The following is a 19,973-nucleotide window of genomic DNA, read 5'->3' on the forward strand; positions in this document are numbered from 1 at the left end:
TCTTTGTACAGCCCAAGTATATTAAGTTACAGTAATGAAGAGATAATAGTAACAGTGCATCCACCCAGTGGCGTAGCAAGGGCGGGGCGGTGGTCCGCCCCGGGTGCACGCCGCTGGGGGGGGGGGGGGGGGTGTCGGCTCCATTGGTTCCCTGCTCCCTCTGCCCCGGAACAGGTTACTTCCTGTTCCGAGGCAGAGGGAGCAGGGAACCAGCGGAACCGACACCCCTCCCAGTGGCATGCACACAGCAGGCAAGAATGCGCTTGGGGGGGCTTAGTGATGCGCCGAGGGGGGGTGTCATGCTGCAGCCGGGGGGGGGGGGGGTGCACAGCGGTGAACCGCCCCGGGTGGCAGCCGCCCTCGCTACGCCACTGCATCCACCAACTGTTCATATTGACTGATTTCAAAGTACGTCCGGATCGTACAGAGCTTTCTCATTAGGAAGAAATATTTTTGGGACAAGGCATTAACTTGTGCCTCCAAGGAAAGAGCATTTGAGCGTCTAGTAGTTTAATGGTTGGAAAGATTGATGGTAATCATCTTAGGGATTTGTTCTGCACTGAGTTCAAACATAAACATGCCTATATTGTTGGAACCTAGATACGTCAGTTTTGAAAATTGGATGGGGATTAACACTGAGATGTCATCAGCGTAGATGTAGGAAAGCCATTTCTGTCTGTGAGGCAGTGAGTGACAACACAGTCGTCCCTACATATTCCCTGGCTGGAAATTGCAGTTCAGCCACCTGACAGCAGAGGGTGCTAACCCTGCTGGTCAGAGGCTGAACTGCAGAGCTAGACAGAAAATAGTGCATTGTGGGTAGGGTAGACTACCTGAACAGGGGGTGTGTGGCCCCACAATGCCCAAAAGATAGTTAAAAGAGGGGAGGCCCCAGTATATGCCCTGACTGAAGCTATCCCAGTGCTATGATTGAGCTGAGGCAGGCACTTGTTACTGTTTAAACTTTGTGGGTTATTGGAGGTCTGGCTGAGCCAGACCTGACAAGTAAGGTACCAACTGAAACCTGTGCTGGGGTGTGGTAACCCTGCAGCTGAGGACTGTGTTTGAGACTACCACCAGCGCCGGATTACTTCTGTTTGCCAAACCCACCGGGGTTTTCCTATTCTATACCTCCGCTCTGTGAAGGAACAAGCTGGGGATTTCTGTTCTTGTAAAGGAGTGTGGTAGCCGTGTTAGTCCACTCTTAAGGTTATCAATAGAAATCAAACAAAATAAAACATGGAAAAGAAAATAAGATGATACCTTTTTTATTGGACATAACTTAATACATTTCTTGATTAGCTTTCGAAGGTTGCCCTTCTTCCTCAGATCGGAAATAAGCAAATGTGCTAGCTGACAGTGTATATAAGTGAAAACATTCAAACATTACTATGACAGTCTGACAGGGTGGGAGGATGGGGGTGGGTCGGATCTGGGGTTCCTAGCCCATTATAAACCATAAAGCTGTATTTCTCTGTTGATCACCCCACCCCTCACCTATCCACACCCATCCTGTTAGAATATCAATGATATGCTTTGATGTCCCCATGCATACTTCCTACCCACCCCCCTCCTCCCACCCTGTCAGACTGTCATTTGTAGGTAAGAAGGAGAAGCTTGAATTGAATGTGGTATCTGATCGGAAGCCAGTGAAGTGACCTGAGGAGAGGGGTGATATGAGTATATCGGTTCTGGTGGAATATGAGATGTGCAGCAGAGTTCTGAACAGATTGAAGGGGGGATAGATGGCTAAGTGGGAGGCCGGTGAGGAGTAAGTTGCAGTAGTCCAGGCGAGAGGTAATGAGAGCGTGGACGAGAGTTCGGGTGGTGTGTTCAGAGAGGAAAGGGCGAATTTTGCTGATGTTAAAGAGGAAGAAGCGACAGGTCTTGGCTATCTGCTGGATATGCGCAGAGAAGGAGAGAGAGGAGTCAAAGATGACTCCGAGGTTGCGGGCAGATGAGACTGGGAGGATGAGGGTGTTATCAACTGAGATAGAAAGAGGAGAAGTGGGTTTTGGTGGAAAGACGATAAGCTCGGTCTTGGACATGTTCAGTTTCAGGTGGCGGTTGGACATCCAGGCAGCAATGTCGGATGTTTATTTTGTACCTCGCCCTGCATAACGGCGGGTTATCTAATATAATAATTCGCACCTCCAACGTTCTGAAGCTGACTCCGTGGCAGCATGGCAGTGAAGCCGTGTAGTGTTCGTAGGGTTCGTAATCACACTCCCGATCACTGCCCCACCCTAGAGGGAACTCTGTGGTTTCGCTTCTGTTTCAGCTGTTCCTCTGGTCCCACCCTTCTGCAAACAGGAAATGAGGGCGGGACCAGAGGAACAGCTGAAACAAGTGGTGTCTGTACTTGCTCCACTTCAGTGTTGCCGGATGAGCAGGAGGTAAAATTTTTTAAACAGCAGCTGCCACGTACGAAGGGGCACCTGTACACGTCCTCCTTGCTGTCGGAGGCCAGAGAGACAGAGGGAGGAAGGCGCTGGCCGACGGAAATGGGAGGAGGGGGTTGCAGACATCGGAGGAGAAGGGGGCCTGGATAAAGGGGGAGTCCTGAGACGAGGGAGAGGGGGTGCTGCAACGACAGGGGGGGAGGGGGGACAGGGGGTCCTGAGATGAGGGAGGAGGGGGGACGGGTTAGAGGAGGGGGGAGAACATTAATGGCAGAAGGTCATTACCTTGCTAGCGCCCGTTTCATTTCCATGAGAAACGGGCTTTTTTTTACTAGTAAATAATAAAATCTAAATCTGTAGTGATCAGACCATAATGATTCTTCCCAACAAACATCTGACCATCTAATAGTAAACTTCATGATTCCATTATCACTGGTGACCCTTACTATGGGTTGGCGAGGAGGAAGGTATCGCATAGTTCAGAGATCAATCCTATTATTATCTGACAAGTTTTTTTAATGAACATTAATGTCTCCCAGTAATAGATTGTAAGAATAGAGTTTTTTAAAACAAATTTGCAAAACTGAGGATGAGCGTTAGGCCATTTATTGTGTGTGTGTGTGGGGGGGGGGGGGGACTCTAACATATTTTCTCCAATGTCTCACTGACCTTGAGATGGAAAAGGAATTCCTTGTTGATAATGTGTGTGGACCTGAGCTCTCACTCATCCCATAGAGCTCATACAGCGGCAAGTTGATACTCATGAAGTACTCGAGCGTGTCCTTAGAGATAGGAGCAGCTCCAGTACTACACGTATGACAGCGATCAAGACCCACAACTGCCTGGATCTTCTTCAATACCAGGTAATGAGCCAGTGTGTAGCCGCAGGGTACAGAGTTATTCCTGAGAGAAAGCAGATAAATAACAGTATAATATGTGTCGGAATATTGCTTAGCATTCCCCCAACTCAGCTCTCTACTGTCTCAATAATGCCTCCGCTCTTTTTCTTTTTACAGCTAATCTTTCCCAGTTGCTAAAGTACTTCAGTCGTTCATGGCCCCTATTCACATTCTCTTCCTAGCCCTGTCCCTTCCTAATCTTTTCCCTCACCCCCTACCTCTCTCCGCTACAGGAACTCACTGTCCATCCATTGACTTCATCACCTCACCTTCTCTCCTACCCTCTTCCTCCCTCTTGGCTTCTAATCTCCGTCTCTTTCTTCCCTCCATTTTGCCTTCCCCATTCCACCTAAATACCTCTTGCCTTCGACGCCTTCGTGGCCACACCTCTCCTACTCTCCTCCGCTCTCTTTTACTCCTTCTCTTACTCTCAGCCGGTGACATCAATCCCAATCCTGGCCCAATCCTGGCCCACCAACTATTATCCCAACTCTACAGATCTCACTGTGACCTCTCTAACCTCATCTCTATTCCTCTACTCCCCTCCTCTTCTCTTGCGCCCTATGGAATGCCCGCTCTATCTGTAACAAACTCCCCTATATCCAGGACCTCTTTATCTCGCGTCACCTCCATCTGCTCGCCATAACAGAAACCTGGCTCTGCCCTGATGACTCTGCTTCAGTCGCAGCCCTCTGCCATGGCGGTTATCTTTTTTCACCTACTCCTCACCCTGCTGGTCGCGGGGGTGGTGTTGGACTACTTCTCTCTCCCTCCTCCAGATTTCAATCCCCTTCTTCCACCTCAATCTTACTGTTTTTCCTCCTTTGAAGTCCACTCTATCCGCCTTTTCTCTCCTCTGCCTCTTCGAATAGCGGTCATTTATCGTCCCCCTGATAAGTCCCTTTCATCCTTTCTCAGTGACTTTGATGCCTGGCTTGCCTTCTTCCATGATCCTTCCTCCCCCTCTCTCATCCTTTGTTACTTTAATATTCCTGCTAATGATCCTTCCAACTCTTATATTTCCAAGTTACTCGCTTTAACATCCTCCTTTAATCTCCAACTATGCTCCACCTCCCCCACTCATCAAAATGGTCACTGTCTTGATCTCATCTTCTCCTCCAACTATTCACCCTCTAGTTTCCTTGCCTCTGATCTTCCCCTCTCTGATCACCATCTTATAACCTTCACACTTAAATCTCCTCCCTCCCAGTCCCGTCCTATCTTATCTAATTTATCTAGGAATCTTCAGGATATTGACCCTTCATCTCTATCCTCCCATGTTTCAAACCTCTTCTCTACTGTGGCACAATCCACGTCTGTCAACGAGGCTGTTTCTTCTTACAACAATATTCTATCCTCTGCCTTATACACTCTTGCACCTTTGATGACCCGCCCTATAAGGCGTACAAAACCCCAACCTTGGCTGACTTCTAATATCCACTACCTACGTTCCTGTACCCACTCCGCCGAACACCTCTGGCGGAAATCTCGGGCCCTTGCTGATTTCTTACACTTTAAGTTCATGCTGACCTCCTTCCAATCTGCTCTTTTACGTGCCAAACAGGATTATTATATCCAACTGACCAACTCTCTTGGCTCTAACCCTCGACTTCTCTTCACCACATTGAACTCTCTCCTCAAGGTGCCCCCTCCCCCAACTCCCCCTTCATTATCTCCTCAGACCCTTGCTGAATTCTTTCACAACAAGGTTCAAAAGATAAACCTTGAATTCTCTACCTCGTCACCTCTCCCTCCACTAGTCCATTCTCCTCTCTCTCCTTCCCCTTCCCCTCATTCCTTTTCCTCCTTTCCTGAAGTTACTATAGAGGAAACTACACTTCTCCTTTCTTCCTCAAAATGTACCACCTGTTCCTCTGATCCCATTCCCACCCACCTTCTTAATGCCATCTCTCCTACTCTTATTCCTTTTATCTGTCACATTCTCAACCTCTCACTTTCCACTGCGACTGTCCCTGCTGCCTTTAAACATGCTGTGGTCACACCTCTCCTTAAGAAGCCTTCACTCGACCCTACTTGTCCCTCTAATTACCGACCCATCTCCCTCCTCCCTTTTCTCTCCAAATTACTTGAGCGTGCTGTTCACCACCGCTGCCTTGATTTTCTCTCCTCACATGCTATTCTTGACTCACTACAATCTGGTTTTCGCCCTCTCCACTCAACCGAAACTGCGCTTACTAAAGTCTCCAATGACCTATTACTGGCTAAATCCAGAGGTCTCTATTCCATCCTCATTCTTCTTGATCTTTCCGCTGCTTTTGACACTGTCGATCACAGCATACTCCTCGATACCCTGTCCTCACTTGGATTCCAGGGCTCTGTCCTTTCCTGGTTCTCTTCCTACCTCTCCCTCCGCACCTTCAGTGTTCACTCTGGTGGATCCTCTTCTACTTCTATCCCTCTGCCTGTCGGCATACCTCAGGGTTCTGTTCTTGGTCCCCTCCTCTTTTCTATCTACACTTCTTCCCTTGGTTCATTAATCTCATCCCATGGCTTTTCCTACCATCTCTATGCTGATGACTCCCAAATCTATCTTTCTACCCCTGATATCTCACCTTGCATCCAAACCAAAGTTTCAGCGTGCTTGTCTGACATTGCTGTCTGGATGTCTCAATGCCACCTGAAATTAAACATGACCAAAACCGAGCTTCTCATTTTCACCCTCAAAACCCACCTCCCCGCTCCCCCCGTTTTCTATTTCTGTTGATGGCTCTCTCATTCTCCCTGTCTCCTCAGCTCGAAACCTTGGGGTCATCTTTGACTCTTCTCTCTCCTTCTCTGCTCATATCCAGCAGATTGCCAAGACCTGTCGTTTCTTTCTTTACAACATCCGTAAAATCCGCCCCTTTCTTTCCGAGCACTCTACCAAAACCCTCATCCACACCCTTGTCACCTCTCGCTTAGACTACTGCAATCTGCTTCTTGCTGGCCTCCCATTTAGTCACCTCTCCCCTCTCCAATCAGTTCAAAACTCTGCTGCCCGTCTTGTCTTCCGCCAGGGTCGCTTTACTCATACTACCCCTCTCCTCAAGTCACTTCACTGGCTCCCTATCCGTTTTCGCATTCTGTTCAAACTTCTTCTACTAACCTATAAATGTACTCACTCTGCTGCTCCCCAATATCTCTCCACACTCGTCCTTCCCTACACCCCTTCCCATGCACTCCGCTCCATGGATAAATCCTTCTTATCTGTTCCCTTCTCCACTACTGCCAACTCCAGACTTCACACCTTCTGTCTCACTGCACCCTACACCTGGAATAAAGTTCCTGAGCCCCTATGTCTTGCCCCATCCTTGGCCACCTTTAAATCTAGACTGAAAGCCCACCTCTTTAACATTGCTTTTGACTCGTAACCACTTGTAACCACTCGCCTCCACCTACCTGTACACATTAATTGATTTGATTTGCTTACTTTATTTTTTGTCTATTAGATTGTAAGCTCTTTGAGCAGGGACTGTCTTTCTTTTATGTTTGTGCAGCGCTGCGTACGCCTTGTAGCGCTATAGAAATGCTGAATAGTAGTAGTAGTAGTAGTAGTGATTCCTCTTCCCCCTTCCTGCCTACAGAATGTCCCATTTTATCTCTCATGGGAAATTCTGCTCTAACCACACACCACCTGCCACATTAATGATGTAATTAGCAGCTCTGAGTCCTTTACCCATTCATACGGTTGTAGTTGACCCGCAGGCCAATGTCTCTAGCCCGAGCAGTTGTCTTCCTCTTGATGATGGATGATGTAGCATCCAGGATCTTCAACTTCTCCTGAATCTTCTCCCAGACTCGCGGCACCCCAAGGAATACTGTGGGACGCACTTCCTGCAGAGTGGTAATCAGAGAGCCCTAGACCAAGAGAGAAATGATTGATAGGGGTAAAAAGCACCAAAGGAAGTTCTTCAGTGTCAAAATATCATTTAGTTATCTGTACTTGTATTACATCATCTTCCTCACGTGTGCCTCAACTGATACATATTCATTTCCTTTAAAAAACAATGGTATTATGGTATTATCCAAATAGCCAATGTTACTCCGATTTTTAAGAAGGGTTCCAGAGGAGATCCGGGAAATTATAGACCGGTGAGTCTGACGTCGGTGCCGGGCAAGATGGTGGAGGCTATTATTAAGAATAAAATTGCAGAGCATATACAAAAACATGGACTGATGAGACAAAGTCAGCACGGATTTAGTGAAGGGAAGTCTTGCCTCACCAATCTAATGCATTTTTTTGAGGGGGTAAGCAAACATGTGGACAATGGGGAGCCGGTTGACATTGTATATCTGGATTTTCAGAAGGCGTTTGACAAAGTGCCGCACGAAAGACTCCTGAAGAAATTGCAGAGTCATGGAATCGGAGGTAGGGTATTATTATGGATTAAGAACTGGTTGAAAGATAGGAAGCAGAGAGTAGGATTGCGTGGCCAGTATTCTCAGTGGAGGAGGGTAGTTAGTGGGGTCCCGCAGGGGTCTGTGCTGGGTCCGTTGCTTTTTAATGTATTTATAAATGACCTAGAGATGGGAATAACTAGTGAGGTAATTAAATTCGCCGATGACACAAAATTATTCAGGGTCGTCAAGTCGCACGAGGAATGTGAACGATTACAGGAGGACCTTGCGAGACTCGGAGAATGGGCGTGCAAGTGGCAGATGAAGTTCAATGTTGACAAGTGCAAAGTGATGCATGTGGGTAAGAGGAACCCGAATTATAGCTACGTCTTGCAAGGTTCCGCGTTAGGAGTTACGGATCAAGAAAGGGATCTGGGTGTCGTCGTCGATGATACGCTGAAACCTTCTGCTCAGTGTGCTGCTGCGGCTAGGAAAGCGAATAGAATGTTGGGTGTTATTAGGAAGGGTATGGAGTCCAGGTGTGCGGATGTTATAATGCCGTTGTATCGCTCCATGGTGCGACCGCACCTGGAGTATTGTGTTCAGTACTGGTCTCCGTATCTCAAAAAAGATATAGTAGAATTGGAAAAGGTACAGCGAAGGGCGACGAAAATGATAGTGGGGATGGGACGACTTTCCTATGAAGAGAGGCTGAGAAGGCTAGGGCTTTTCAGCTTGGAGAAGAGACGGCTGAGGGGAGATATGATAGAAGTGTATAAAATAATGAGTGGAATGGATCGGGTGGATGTGAAGCGACTGTTCACGCTATCCAAAAATACTAGGACTAGAGGGCATGAGTTGAAGCTACAGTGTGGTAAATTTAAAATGAATCGGAGAAAATTTTTCTTCACCCAACGTGTAATTAGACTCTGGAATTCGTTGCCGGAGAACGTGGTACGGGCGGTTAGCTTGACGGAGTTTAAAAAGGGGTTAGATAGATTCCTAAAGGACAAGTCCATAGACCGCTATTAAATGGACTTGGAAAAATTCCGCATTTTTAGGTATAACTTGTCTGGAATGTTTTTACGTTTGGGGAGCGTGCCAGGTGCCCTTGACCTGGATTGGCCACTGTCGGTGACAGGATGCTGGGCTAGATGGACCTTTGGTCTTTCCCAGTATGGCACTACTTATGTACTTATGTACTTCTTAACTCTCTTTCCCATCTTTTGTGTCTTAATATACTTTCTAACATTTTTCCACAGGTTTGGGGAAAAAAAACGTTCAGAGGAGCATTCTCAATATATTTATTTATCTTTATTTATTTTATTGCATTTGTATCCCACATTTTCCCACCTATTTGCGGGCTCAGTGTGGCTTACAATACATTGTAAATGATGGAAATACAATGTGTTACAGTACAATTATGGGTTACATTATGAGGAGTTATGGGAAGACAAAGTCAAGTCAAAATAACATTTGGAGCGTAGAAACTATGGAATGTTACAATGGGGAAAAGATAGGGCGATAGAACAATAGCACGAAAACCTTAAGGTATAGCAATTTTATATGTGGGTGGAGTGTTCGGGGTAAGAGAATTTAGAAGAAAGTGTATTGGTGCATTTCTGTTAGTGTGTATGGACTTCATGTGTTTTGATACATCCAAAAATCCAGTAGCGAACATAGTGACATAGTAAGTGACGGCAGATAAAGACCTGAATGGTCCATCCAGTCTGCCCAACAGTCACATTCATTATCAATTCAAGATTTAAATCAACAATGAGTGTGATATTATATTCTTGATCAAAACATGGCCATTATCAAACCAGAAAAAGTCCAACTTTTTGTTTCAATAATGGCCATTTGCTAGTCGTTTTTGTGCTCAGTGCATCTATCATTTTGGACCATTTTTGAAGAATAAACATCCAAGGGAAAAATGCACAAAGACAAGCCATTGGGATGTATGGGGGGGGGGGGGGGGGGGGGGGGGGGGAGGGGCAGCATTCATAGTAGACTGGCCACACAGACATCCCAGCAGAGCAGTGGGACACCCTAGGGTCACTACAGTGGACTTCACATAAAAGATCCCAGGTACACATCTCACCATTACCCCCTTAGTGAGCCTCCAAAATCCGCCAAAAACCTACTGTACTCAACTGTATACCACTATACTAGTCCTTAGGTCTGCAAGTGTCATCTATTTGTGGGGACAGTAGGTTTTTGGAGGGTTTTGGAGGTTTCACAGTTTCCACCACAGGTACAACAGTTAGAGTAGAATAGAGGCCTGAGTCCCCTTCTCTACATTGCACTACCCTGACCACTAGGCTACTCCTGGGACCTGCTTACTGCTCTTCTAGGACCGACCATAACATCCAAAGCTGTCATAGAGACTGGTATGTACTGTTAAATTCTTTCACATCTTTGTGGGGTGGGAGGGGGTCAGTGACCGCTAGGGGAGCAAGGGAGAGTCATGCCTTAATCCCTCCAGTGGTCATTTGATCAGGGCACCTTTTTGTGACCTAGTCATGGTTGAATCAGGTCTAGACCTCAATGAGTGGCAGTAATGGCTCCTCCTGAAATGGCCGCACGGCAAGTGCTTTACATGCCCCCCATTTCCTGTAGGAAATCAAGGCTTCCTTTTTACCAGCTGAGGTAAAACATGTGCCAAAGCCACTGCCGGCCGAAGGAGCCCTGAATATCTAATCAGATACAAAATCCTCCAGTTGATACAAACGGTATTGCGTAATGAGGTTCCTGTTACTTTAGCCTCATTGTTAAGGTTCCATCGAGCTCCTCAATCTCTAAGAGCTGCAAGTTAGTGTTTGATGGATGTATCTAATTTGAAATATGCCACACCATGACGCTTAATTTCATGGCATATGGATTTACCACAGGTTAGAAAACGGGCCCCTAAAAGAGTTAAAGTTGAATTTGAACTTGGATCCCTTGGTTTATGTTCCACTGCATTAACCACTAGGTTGCCCTCTGCTCTGCATGGACATCTGTGTGGCCATTTTCTAAGAATGCTGCCATATGACATCCACGTCCCTTGTTTTCTCCAGTTCATAATTTGGATGTTCTAGTTTGTAATATGGTTGTTCATGCTTGACATCTCCAGCACACGGACGTCTATCTCATGTGTTCTTGAACAGGAAATCTCAACATATTTTCCTGTTCGAAAATATATGTGAGATGGATGCCTATTTGGGATGCTCTGACATGGACGTCCTTTCAAAAATGCCCCTCCACGTGATACTAGAAAAGAATATTCTCTATTGCAGCACTAATATTAAGGAATGCATTGCTGTTGAGGTTAAGATCTATTCTTAAGTACATAAGTACATAAGCATCGCCATGCCGGGACAGACCAAGGGTCCATCGAGCCCAGCACCCTGTCTCTGACAGCGGCCAAAAGAACAAACAATTTGTCCCGCCCATCCCAGAAATAGTGGATTTTTTCCACGTCCATTCAATAACATTCTATGGCCTTTTCCTCCAGGAAGCTGTCCAACCCTTTTTAAAATTCTGCTAAGTCAATCGCCTTAACCACTTTTTCCGGCAACGAATTCCAGAGTCCAGCTAAGCGTTGAGTAAAGAAAATTTTCCTCCGATTCGTTCTAAATTTACTGCACTGCAGCTTCATCGCATGCCCCCTTGTCCTAGTATTTTTGGAAAGCGTAAACAGACGCTTCACATCGACCCTTTCCATTCCACTCATTATCTTATAGACCTCTATCATATCTCCCCTCAGCCGCCTTTTCTCCAAGCTGAAGAGCCCTAGCCACTTTAGCCTTTCCTCATAGGGAAGTCGTCCCATCCCCTGTATCATGTTTGTTGCCCTTCTCTGCACCTTTTCTAATTCTACTATATCTTGAGTTTAGAAAATATTTAGGGGGTCTTTTACAAAGGTACTGTAGCGTTTTTAGTGTGTACTAAACGTTAGAGACGCCCGTAGGAATATATGGGCATCTCTAGCATTTAGCACACACTTATTTTTAGCACACCAGAGGCGTACACAGACAGCAGATTTTGGGTGGGCCTAGGCAAGAAGAAGTTGGTATGTTGCTGAAGTACAGCGATTTGTAAACAGCTCCTGAGGACACCAATGGCGAAACAGGGCACTGTGTAGAGCTGCAAGAACAGTTTTGTATACAGATTGGAAAAAGTTTGAGGATATTATTTACAGTTTCACCAAAATCTCTTATCGAATTTGGTTAATGAAGGATATACATGGATTGAAAGAACACGGTATAACGGGACTTGTAACTACTTTTTACCACATGAACTCTTGAATATGAGACAATGGTTTATACTATTTGAAGAGGATATGGACTATGTAGGCTATAAAGGACAAAAAACTTATTATTATCATTTATAATACTTAGTCGCCTACCATTAACCATTGTATTGTGGAAAATAATTTGTATGTATATAAGGACATGTTTGGTTACATCTATATGAGCAAGATAGTAGCACTATAATAATAAATAGAAATTTCAGATATAAAAATATAAATCTAATCTTATTTTTCTGCTATATAATTTCTGAAGAATAGTACTAAACAATTGTCCTTCCCTTTAGTTAATTTCTATCAAGAAGTAGGTGGGCACTAAGTGTTCTCCCCCTCCCCACAAAAAATATCTAAGCTGCTGGGAAAACGCTTCTCTCCACCTTGGCAGTCTGCAGCAGGCATACGCTGAAAACAGAGCATTCGCAGGTGCCAGTATCGTGGAGCAAACCATTTTCATTACCATCAGGAGGAAGGTCTTCAGCTGGTAGAGCCTGGAATCCCCATCAGCTACTGCTAAACATGTGCTACTGTTGGGTAGGCCTGAGCCCTAAGTGGGTGGGCCCCGGCCCACCTGTGGCTACGCCACTGTAGCACACACTAAAAACACTAGTGCACCTTTGTAAAAGGATCCCATAATAACTTACTTATTCTCATGGGGTTTATCATTGTAATGATTTTCTCTCCTCTCATGCCATCCTCGATCCGCTTCAATCCGGCTTTTGCCCCTTACACTCGACAGAAACGGCACTATCTAAAGTCTGCAATGACCTGTTCCTTGCCAAATCCAAAGGCCACTACTCCATCCTCATCCTCCTCGACCTATCCGTGGCTTTTGACACTGTCAATCACAATTTACTTCTTGCCACACTGTCCTCATTTGGGTTCCAGGGCTCTGTCCTCTCCTGGTTCTCCTCTTATCTCTCCCACCGTACCTTCAGAGTACATTCTCATGGTTCTTCCTCCACCCCCATCCCGCTCTCTGTTGGAGTTCCTCAGGGATCTGTCCTTGGTCCCCTTCTTTTTTCAATCTACACCTCTTCCCTGGGCTCCCTGATCTCATCTCACTGTTTCCAATATCATCTTTATGCTGACGACACCCAGCTTTACCTCTCCACACCAGACATCACTGCAGAAACCCAGGCCAAAGTATAAGCCTGCTTATCCAACATTGCTGCCTGGATGTCCAGCCGCCACCTGAAACTGAATATGGCCAAGACCAAGCTCATTGTCTTTCCACCCAAACCCACTTCTCCTCTCCCTCCACTCTCTTTTTCAGTCGACAACACCCTCATCCTCCCCGTCTCATCTGCCCGCAACCTCGGAGTCATCTTTGACTCCTCCCTCTCCTTCTCTGCCCATATCCAGCAGATAGCCAAGACCTGTCGCTTCTTCCTCTATAACATTAGCAAAATTCGTCCTTTCCTCTCCGAGCACACCACCCGAACTCTCATCCACTCTCTCATTACCTCTCGCCTTAACTACTGCAACCTACTCCTCACTGGCCTCCCACTTCAGTCCGTTCAGAACTCTGCTGCACGTCTTATCTTCTGCCTGGACCGATATACTCACATCACCCCTCTCCTCAAATCACTTCACTGGCTTCCAATGAAGTACCGCATACAGTTCAAGCTTCTCCTACTAACCTACAAATGCACTCGATCTGCAGCCCCTCCCTGCCTCTCTACCCTCATCTCCCCCTACGTTCCTACCCGTAACCTCCGCTCTCAAGACAAATCCCTCCCTTCTCCACCACCGCCAACTCCAGGCTCCGCCCTTTCTGCCTCGCCTCACCCCATGCTTGGAATAAACTCCCTGAGCCCATTCGCCAGGCCTCCTCCCTGCCCATCTTCAAATCCTTACTCAAAGCCCACCTCTTCAATGTCGCCTGCGGCACCTAACCACTTTACCTCTATTCAGGATACCTAGACTGCCCCATTTTGACTGCCCCTACTTGACTGACTGTACATTTGTCCTTTAGATTGTAAGCTCTTTGAGCAGGGACTGTCCTTCTTTGTTAAACTGTACAGCGCTGCGTAACCCTAGTAGCGCTCTAGAAATGTTAAGTAGTAGTAGTAGTAATGAAGAGTAATATGAAAAAAAAAAAAGATAATTTAAAGTTTGACAGGTCAATTCAGCAGTGGCAGTGTCTATATATTTATGCATCTAAAGACATATGCTCAACGCTGATAGGTCCTGATAACCTTTACTCTTGACTTCAGTGGTGACTCGTTTCACATGGGCCAACCGTCCATGGCAATCAATCAATCCCTTGTTTTTAATTCTGAAAACTATTTTTGTGTATGTTTTTATGTTTAAGTTTAAATAATTTACAATTCAACTCCTTTATAACACAAATCCGCTTATAACACAATGCAAGCGTGGCTCCCGGTTTGATTAACAGGAGACGCCGATAGGATGAAATCTGAAGTCCTGCAAACCTAAGTGGGTAGAGAAGTGTGTTGTCTCGCAGTAGTCACCCATCTGGTACCAACCAGCAGGAATAGACAGTGCCTAGACTATACTCTCTGTTCTGCATGCTCCCTTGCCCACATCTTGGAAGATGTGCAAACAGATGCTTCATATCTATATGTTTACATATAGTACAGCAATGGAGGGAAAGAAACTGTTATATGTCTGTTTAATCTGGGCTTTCACCATGTGAACATGACCTCTTTGCCTTTTCCCTATGAGTTCAGCAAAAATGTATGAATGACATTCCACCATTTTATAAAACTTATAGCAAGTTGTCACGTATGTGAATGTTTCCTTGTCTGTGCTCACCTTGCCCTCTGGTGGCCAGAACTGGTGGCTGCTATGGACTGTCACCCATTCCAGACTTCAGCCCAGTCCAGTCCGGATCTTCTGGGCTGCCAGACTTGCTTCTCTTGTTTGTGCCTGAACACCACCCGTAGCTGCCTTGTGATTCCTGCAGCTGAACTTCAGCAGCTGATGGGCTTTATTAGCCACCTGGAAGCTTCTGTGTTTGCCTTTGCATCGTATAAGGTCCCTGGTATGTGGGTGTGCTCTGTGCACTTCTGCCTAGTCGAGTTTTAGTCTGAGTTCTTGCCTGGTTCTAGTTTGTTTGTGTGTAGTTAGCTTTGGTTTTATTGCTTAGTTCCTTGTCTTGTGTCTGTGTTCCTTTTTAGTGGCTGCTTGGCAGCTTTTAGTCCTGACTCTGTTGTGTGTTTCCTGTTGGTATCCAGTTCTTGCCCAGTCCAGTAAGTCCTGCCGGCCACCTGCACCCAGGGGCTCAACTCCTGGGGAAGGGCGGTCAAGCGCAGGTGAAGTCTAGCTGTTTCTGTCAGAGTTCTGCCTTGTCTCTGGTGTGGGGTGGTTTTGCCTGCCACTGCCGCTCCTCGGCAGTGGCCCAAGGGCTCATGAACCTAGTTTCTGCCTTGAAAACCTGACACAAGTTGAACTTCTGAGAGAAGCTAATACTGTGAATAATCATGAGTGAGGATTCAATTGTTGCATTTTTAAAAGAAGCTAAACCTAAAATATTTTTTTTCACATTGCCTGGGATGGAACTGTTTGGAACTGGAATTCACGATTACACAGCATGGTTCTTTGATTTGGGTTTTTGACGCTGCAGTTCATTTTTGTTGTTGTTGTTGGGATTAGCTCTGACTGGTGGACTTTATTCATCCCTGTTGCACCCCAAGAGGAATCAGAGTTTGAGAATTCATCGTGGTCATTGCAAAGCTAAGTATATTGAGTTCTGGGATGTATATATATATGAACAGCTTACTAGAAATACTTGCTTGATTTACAAATTGTTCAAAAATTCAAGTTGAACTCTAACTTTGGCTGCAACGGGCAGTAGGTGCGATGCTTGGAAGGCGACAGCTACAACTACTACTTATCATTTCTATAGCACTACTAGACGTATGCTGCGCTGTACACTTGAACATGAAGAGACAGTCCCTGCTCGACAGAGCTTACAATCTAATTAGGACAAACAAACAGAACAAATAAAGGATAAGGACAAAGGGTAGCAAGATTCCGGAATCCCAAAGAGTAGCAAGATTCTAGAATCCCAAAGAGTGGCAAGATTCTAGAATCCCAATAGTAGCAAGATTTTGGAATCCCAAACACTATTACTACTACTTATGTACTTATCATTTCTATAGCACTACTAGACGTATGCTGCGCTGTACACTTGAACATGAAGAGACAATCCCTGCTCAACAGAGCTTACAATCTAATTAAAATAGACAAACAGGACAAATAAGGGATAAGGGAAATGCTTAAGGTGGAAATGATACAACAGACATGGGTACTAATACAGATTTTACTATTGTTCTTTAACAATACATGCACATGTTTATATACATTTTACATATAATTTTGAATATATTTTTTTATTTATGTATATGTTGCCAATTGGTTTTGTCACATGTTTTTAATCATATTGTATTTTTGAACAGTATTATATATGTTTTAATTATTTATCTCGATTCATAGAGTTTATTACTTGACCCCTGATGTAGGCGCTTACATGTGCCGAAACACGGACCCTGTCGGGTCCTTTCCTTATTTGCATCGATAAAGACTGTTGGACTATATCGCCAGTGGTGATTCGCCTTTGGTCAGCCTCTACGTTTGTTGTAGAGGGATCCCCTGCTTTGTTCGCTGGTAGCTAGGGAGGGCGCCAGGGGAGCGGCCGCTCCCCCAAACGAAGTTCTGCCGGTGCTTATTTTTTTCTCAACGTGTTGCATTGAAAATGTGCGCTGGCGGAAGACCGCTCTCGTACCGCTTTCGCTCCCCCCGTGCCGTCAACCTGGCTCCGCTTCTGACGGCACACTCTGCTTTAAAGTACAGCAGGGCTACACCTGTAGTTCTTGATACAAAAGTTTGCATTGGTTCTGTCTGTGTTTGGGAACTCACAATGTATAAAACTTTCTACCGACAAGGATAGACCAGTTGTAGAAAGAAGAAAAACATGTCATACCTTAAGGGCATCCGGCTCTGCAAAGTAAGTGGTTCCTCCAAAAGCCATGGTTAGCCAGATATCATAGGCTTGGGCTGCAATGTGACTTAATGGCAGATAACTGACCACCACCTCATCTTCTTCTAAATCCACCATGTTTCCAGCTGTCCTCATTGTCCAGGTCACCTGGACCCCCCCCCCCCCCCAAAAAAAAAAAAAGAAAAAAAAGAAGAAAGAGGTCACTTCTCATCGAGCAGTTACAGAGACCCTCATTACAGAATATAGATGAACGTTTTCCAGAATGAAACCCATCCAGAGCAATGATGGTACCATCACACCACCAAGACCAAGTACTGGTGGCTGTCCATGTGGACCAGTGGCAAGTAGTACAATGTATTTCCACATGGAAAGTCTCCAGTTTCATTCTCAGATCAGGTCCTCCATCCCTGGGATGAGCCAGAGTTCGGCATGCTGTGGAGGCAACGTTCACCACCCCTGGAGGAGGAGGAGGAGTGAAGGGCCAAACGAGGAATGGTGGAAAGGTCAATTAAAACAGGAGAAGACATTCTGAATCTTTTTAAAATGACTATTTATGTCACAGTCAGCACAGATACAACATAAAAAGCATTAATGAACAATAAATTTAACACAAAAATACTTTTTATTAAACAAGAGCGATAATTAAAGATACTTTTATCCATATACTACAGAGGGGATTTGAGGGTGAGGGGAGAGCGCAGAACAGAACAACTTTGATTATACAAAATTCCAAGCATTGTTTTCTTCTGGGCATCACGAGCAGAAAAAGCAGCTGAAAATCTCTGCAGGTAACTTTTACATAGGAAACCCAGAAGCAAAACTGCCAGCGTCCCCACAAAGTCCCACCAGCGCAGAGCACTTTTGACTGTCACCTTCTTAATATCCGTTAATTACCGTTTTCATCTCCACCACCTACCGCAGGAGGGCATTCCACGTATCCACCACCCTTTCTGTGGAAAAATACCTCCTGACATTACTCCTGAGTCTGCCCCCCTTCAACCTCAATTCATGTCCTCTAGTTCTACCACCTTCCCGTCTCCAAAAAAGGTTCATTTGTAGATTAATACCTTTCAAATATTTGAACGTCTGCATCATGTCACCCCTATTTCTCCTTTCCTTTAAGGTATACATGTTCAGGTGAGCAAGTCTCTCCTCCTACGGTTTGTAACGCAAATCCCATACCATCCTCGTAGCTTTACTTTGCACCGCTTCCAGTCTTTTTACATCTTTACCAAGATACGGCCTCCAAAACTGAACACAATACTCAAGTGGGGCCTCACCAACGACTTGTAGAGGGGCATCAACACCTCCTTTCTTCTGCCCCTCTCTATACAGCCTAACAACCTTCTGGCCACAGCCACTGCCTTGTTGCATTTTTTTCTTAACCTTCAGATCCTTGGACACTTAGGGTGATGGACTTTGGTCCTGAGGAACTGAGTTCGATTCCCGGCACAGGCAGCTCCTTGTGACTCTGGGCAAGTCACTTAACCCTCCATTGCCTGCCGCATTGAGCCTGCCATGAGTGGGAAAGCGCAGGGTACAAATGTAACAAAAAAAAACAAAAAAAACACCCCGAGGTCTCTCTCCTGAGTCGAGCTTACTAATCTCTCCCCTCCTATCTGGTATATCTCTTTTGGGTTTATGTACCCCAAGTGCATCACTCTGCACTTCTTGGCATTAAATTTTAACTATTATCTCTCAATTATACCAGTAGTTAAATTAAAAAAATGTTTTTTTAAAGAATTCTATTTACATTTTTTGGTGCGTAGTGTTTATGATACAGAAATTCAAACAACGAGGCTACCCCATGAAAATTATTCGAAAAGCATACAAAAGAGCTTGTAATGCACAACGAGAATGGTTGTTGCTTAATAAGTCAACTACATGGTGAGAGTACAATATTTTCAGATTAATACTAGTGTTACCAATGATGTGCCTAATGCACAAAAGGGAGATAATATGAATTTAACATCTTTCCTTGAATCGTCTCTGGATGTAATTACTCAGCGAACAACTGCGGTGGTAACATTTGCTCTGGAAATGGACAGAGATGTTGTTTTGAGACTTTTCTTTAGATTCAGAATTTTTGGGCTCAAAAGTTAGAATGTATCCGGATCTGTCGAGAGAGACACAGAAACGACGCAAGGCTTTTTTGACTTTGCGTCATAGAACTTTGGCTCTAGGTGCTAATTTTGTACTTAGATTTCCTTGCCTATGTAGAATACTATACCAATCTAAGACTTTTCAATTCTTTGAACCCAAACAATTGGAGGAATTTCTGATTGCAAAGGAATCAGTGAATGTAAATGTAGTAGTATGAGTATCAAATGCACACTGTTTAAGATAACTTGGGAAAAGCGATTGGGTTAAGAGCGTATCCCTTAATTTAATTATTATGTATAATTTGATTTCCTTTTTCTTGGATCTTTATTTCTAGCTCCATATTAAGGTCGATAGAAGAATATTTATTTCAACTTATGGAAATAAGGATAAATTTGTTTCTTTACTAATGTTTATTGCAAATTTCAATATTATCTCTTTTGAAGTGTATAATATAAATATTTAATAAAGATATTAAAATAGAAAAAAAAGTAAGTCGACTACAGGACAGCAGGAGAACAGAATACAATGTGTATTGCCTTATTCAGTGCATGGGAGAAGTATTGGTCAGATTATTACCCGGCATTGGCCAATTTTATCATTACACTCCCGATTGAAAGATAGACTTCGGATAGTTTATACCAGATCAAAAAGCCTGGGAGAGATGCTATCCATTTTTCATTCAACAAGTTGTACCCAAAAAAAAGGGGGGGCATACTAGTTTCCAAAAATGTGTATATAGAAACATAAAAACATGATGGCAGATAAAGGCCATATGACCCATCCAGTCTGTCCATCCTCTGTAACCCCTAATTCTTCCTGTTCCTAAGCGATCCCACATGCTTATCCCATGAACAGTCCTCGACTCCACCACCTCCACCGGGAGGCCATTCCACACCTCCACCACCCTTTCTGTGAAATAATACTTCCTTAGGCTACTCCTAAGCCTGTTCCCCCTTAACTTTGTCATATGCCCC

At 44.9% G+C, this 19,973-nt stretch overlaps 1 protein-coding gene across 1 annotated transcript in view; it reads right to left on the reverse strand.

Moving 5' to 3' along the window:
* The window catches only part of LOC115462797 (long-chain-fatty-acid--CoA ligase ACSBG2-like), a 257,186-nt gene that overhangs the window by 12,364 nt on the left and 224,849 nt on the right, over positions 1-19,973 (reverse strand). Inside the window, exons 9-11 of the mRNA XM_030192807.1 lie at positions 16,879-17,043; positions 6,978-7,159; positions 3,072-3,305 (exon numbers count right to left, since the gene is read on the reverse strand). Coding sequence (XP_030048667.1) covers positions 3,072-3,305; positions 6,978-7,159; positions 16,879-17,043 — 581 coding nt within the window. The remainder of the gene's footprint in view (positions 1-3,071; positions 3,306-6,977; positions 7,160-16,878; positions 17,044-19,973) is intronic.

This window comes from Microcaecilia unicolor, chromosome 2 (genome assembly GCF_901765095.1).
Source record: "Microcaecilia unicolor chromosome 2, aMicUni1.1, whole genome shotgun sequence".
Classification (NCBI taxonomy): Eukaryota; Metazoa; Chordata; class Amphibia; order Gymnophiona; family Siphonopidae; genus Microcaecilia; species Microcaecilia unicolor.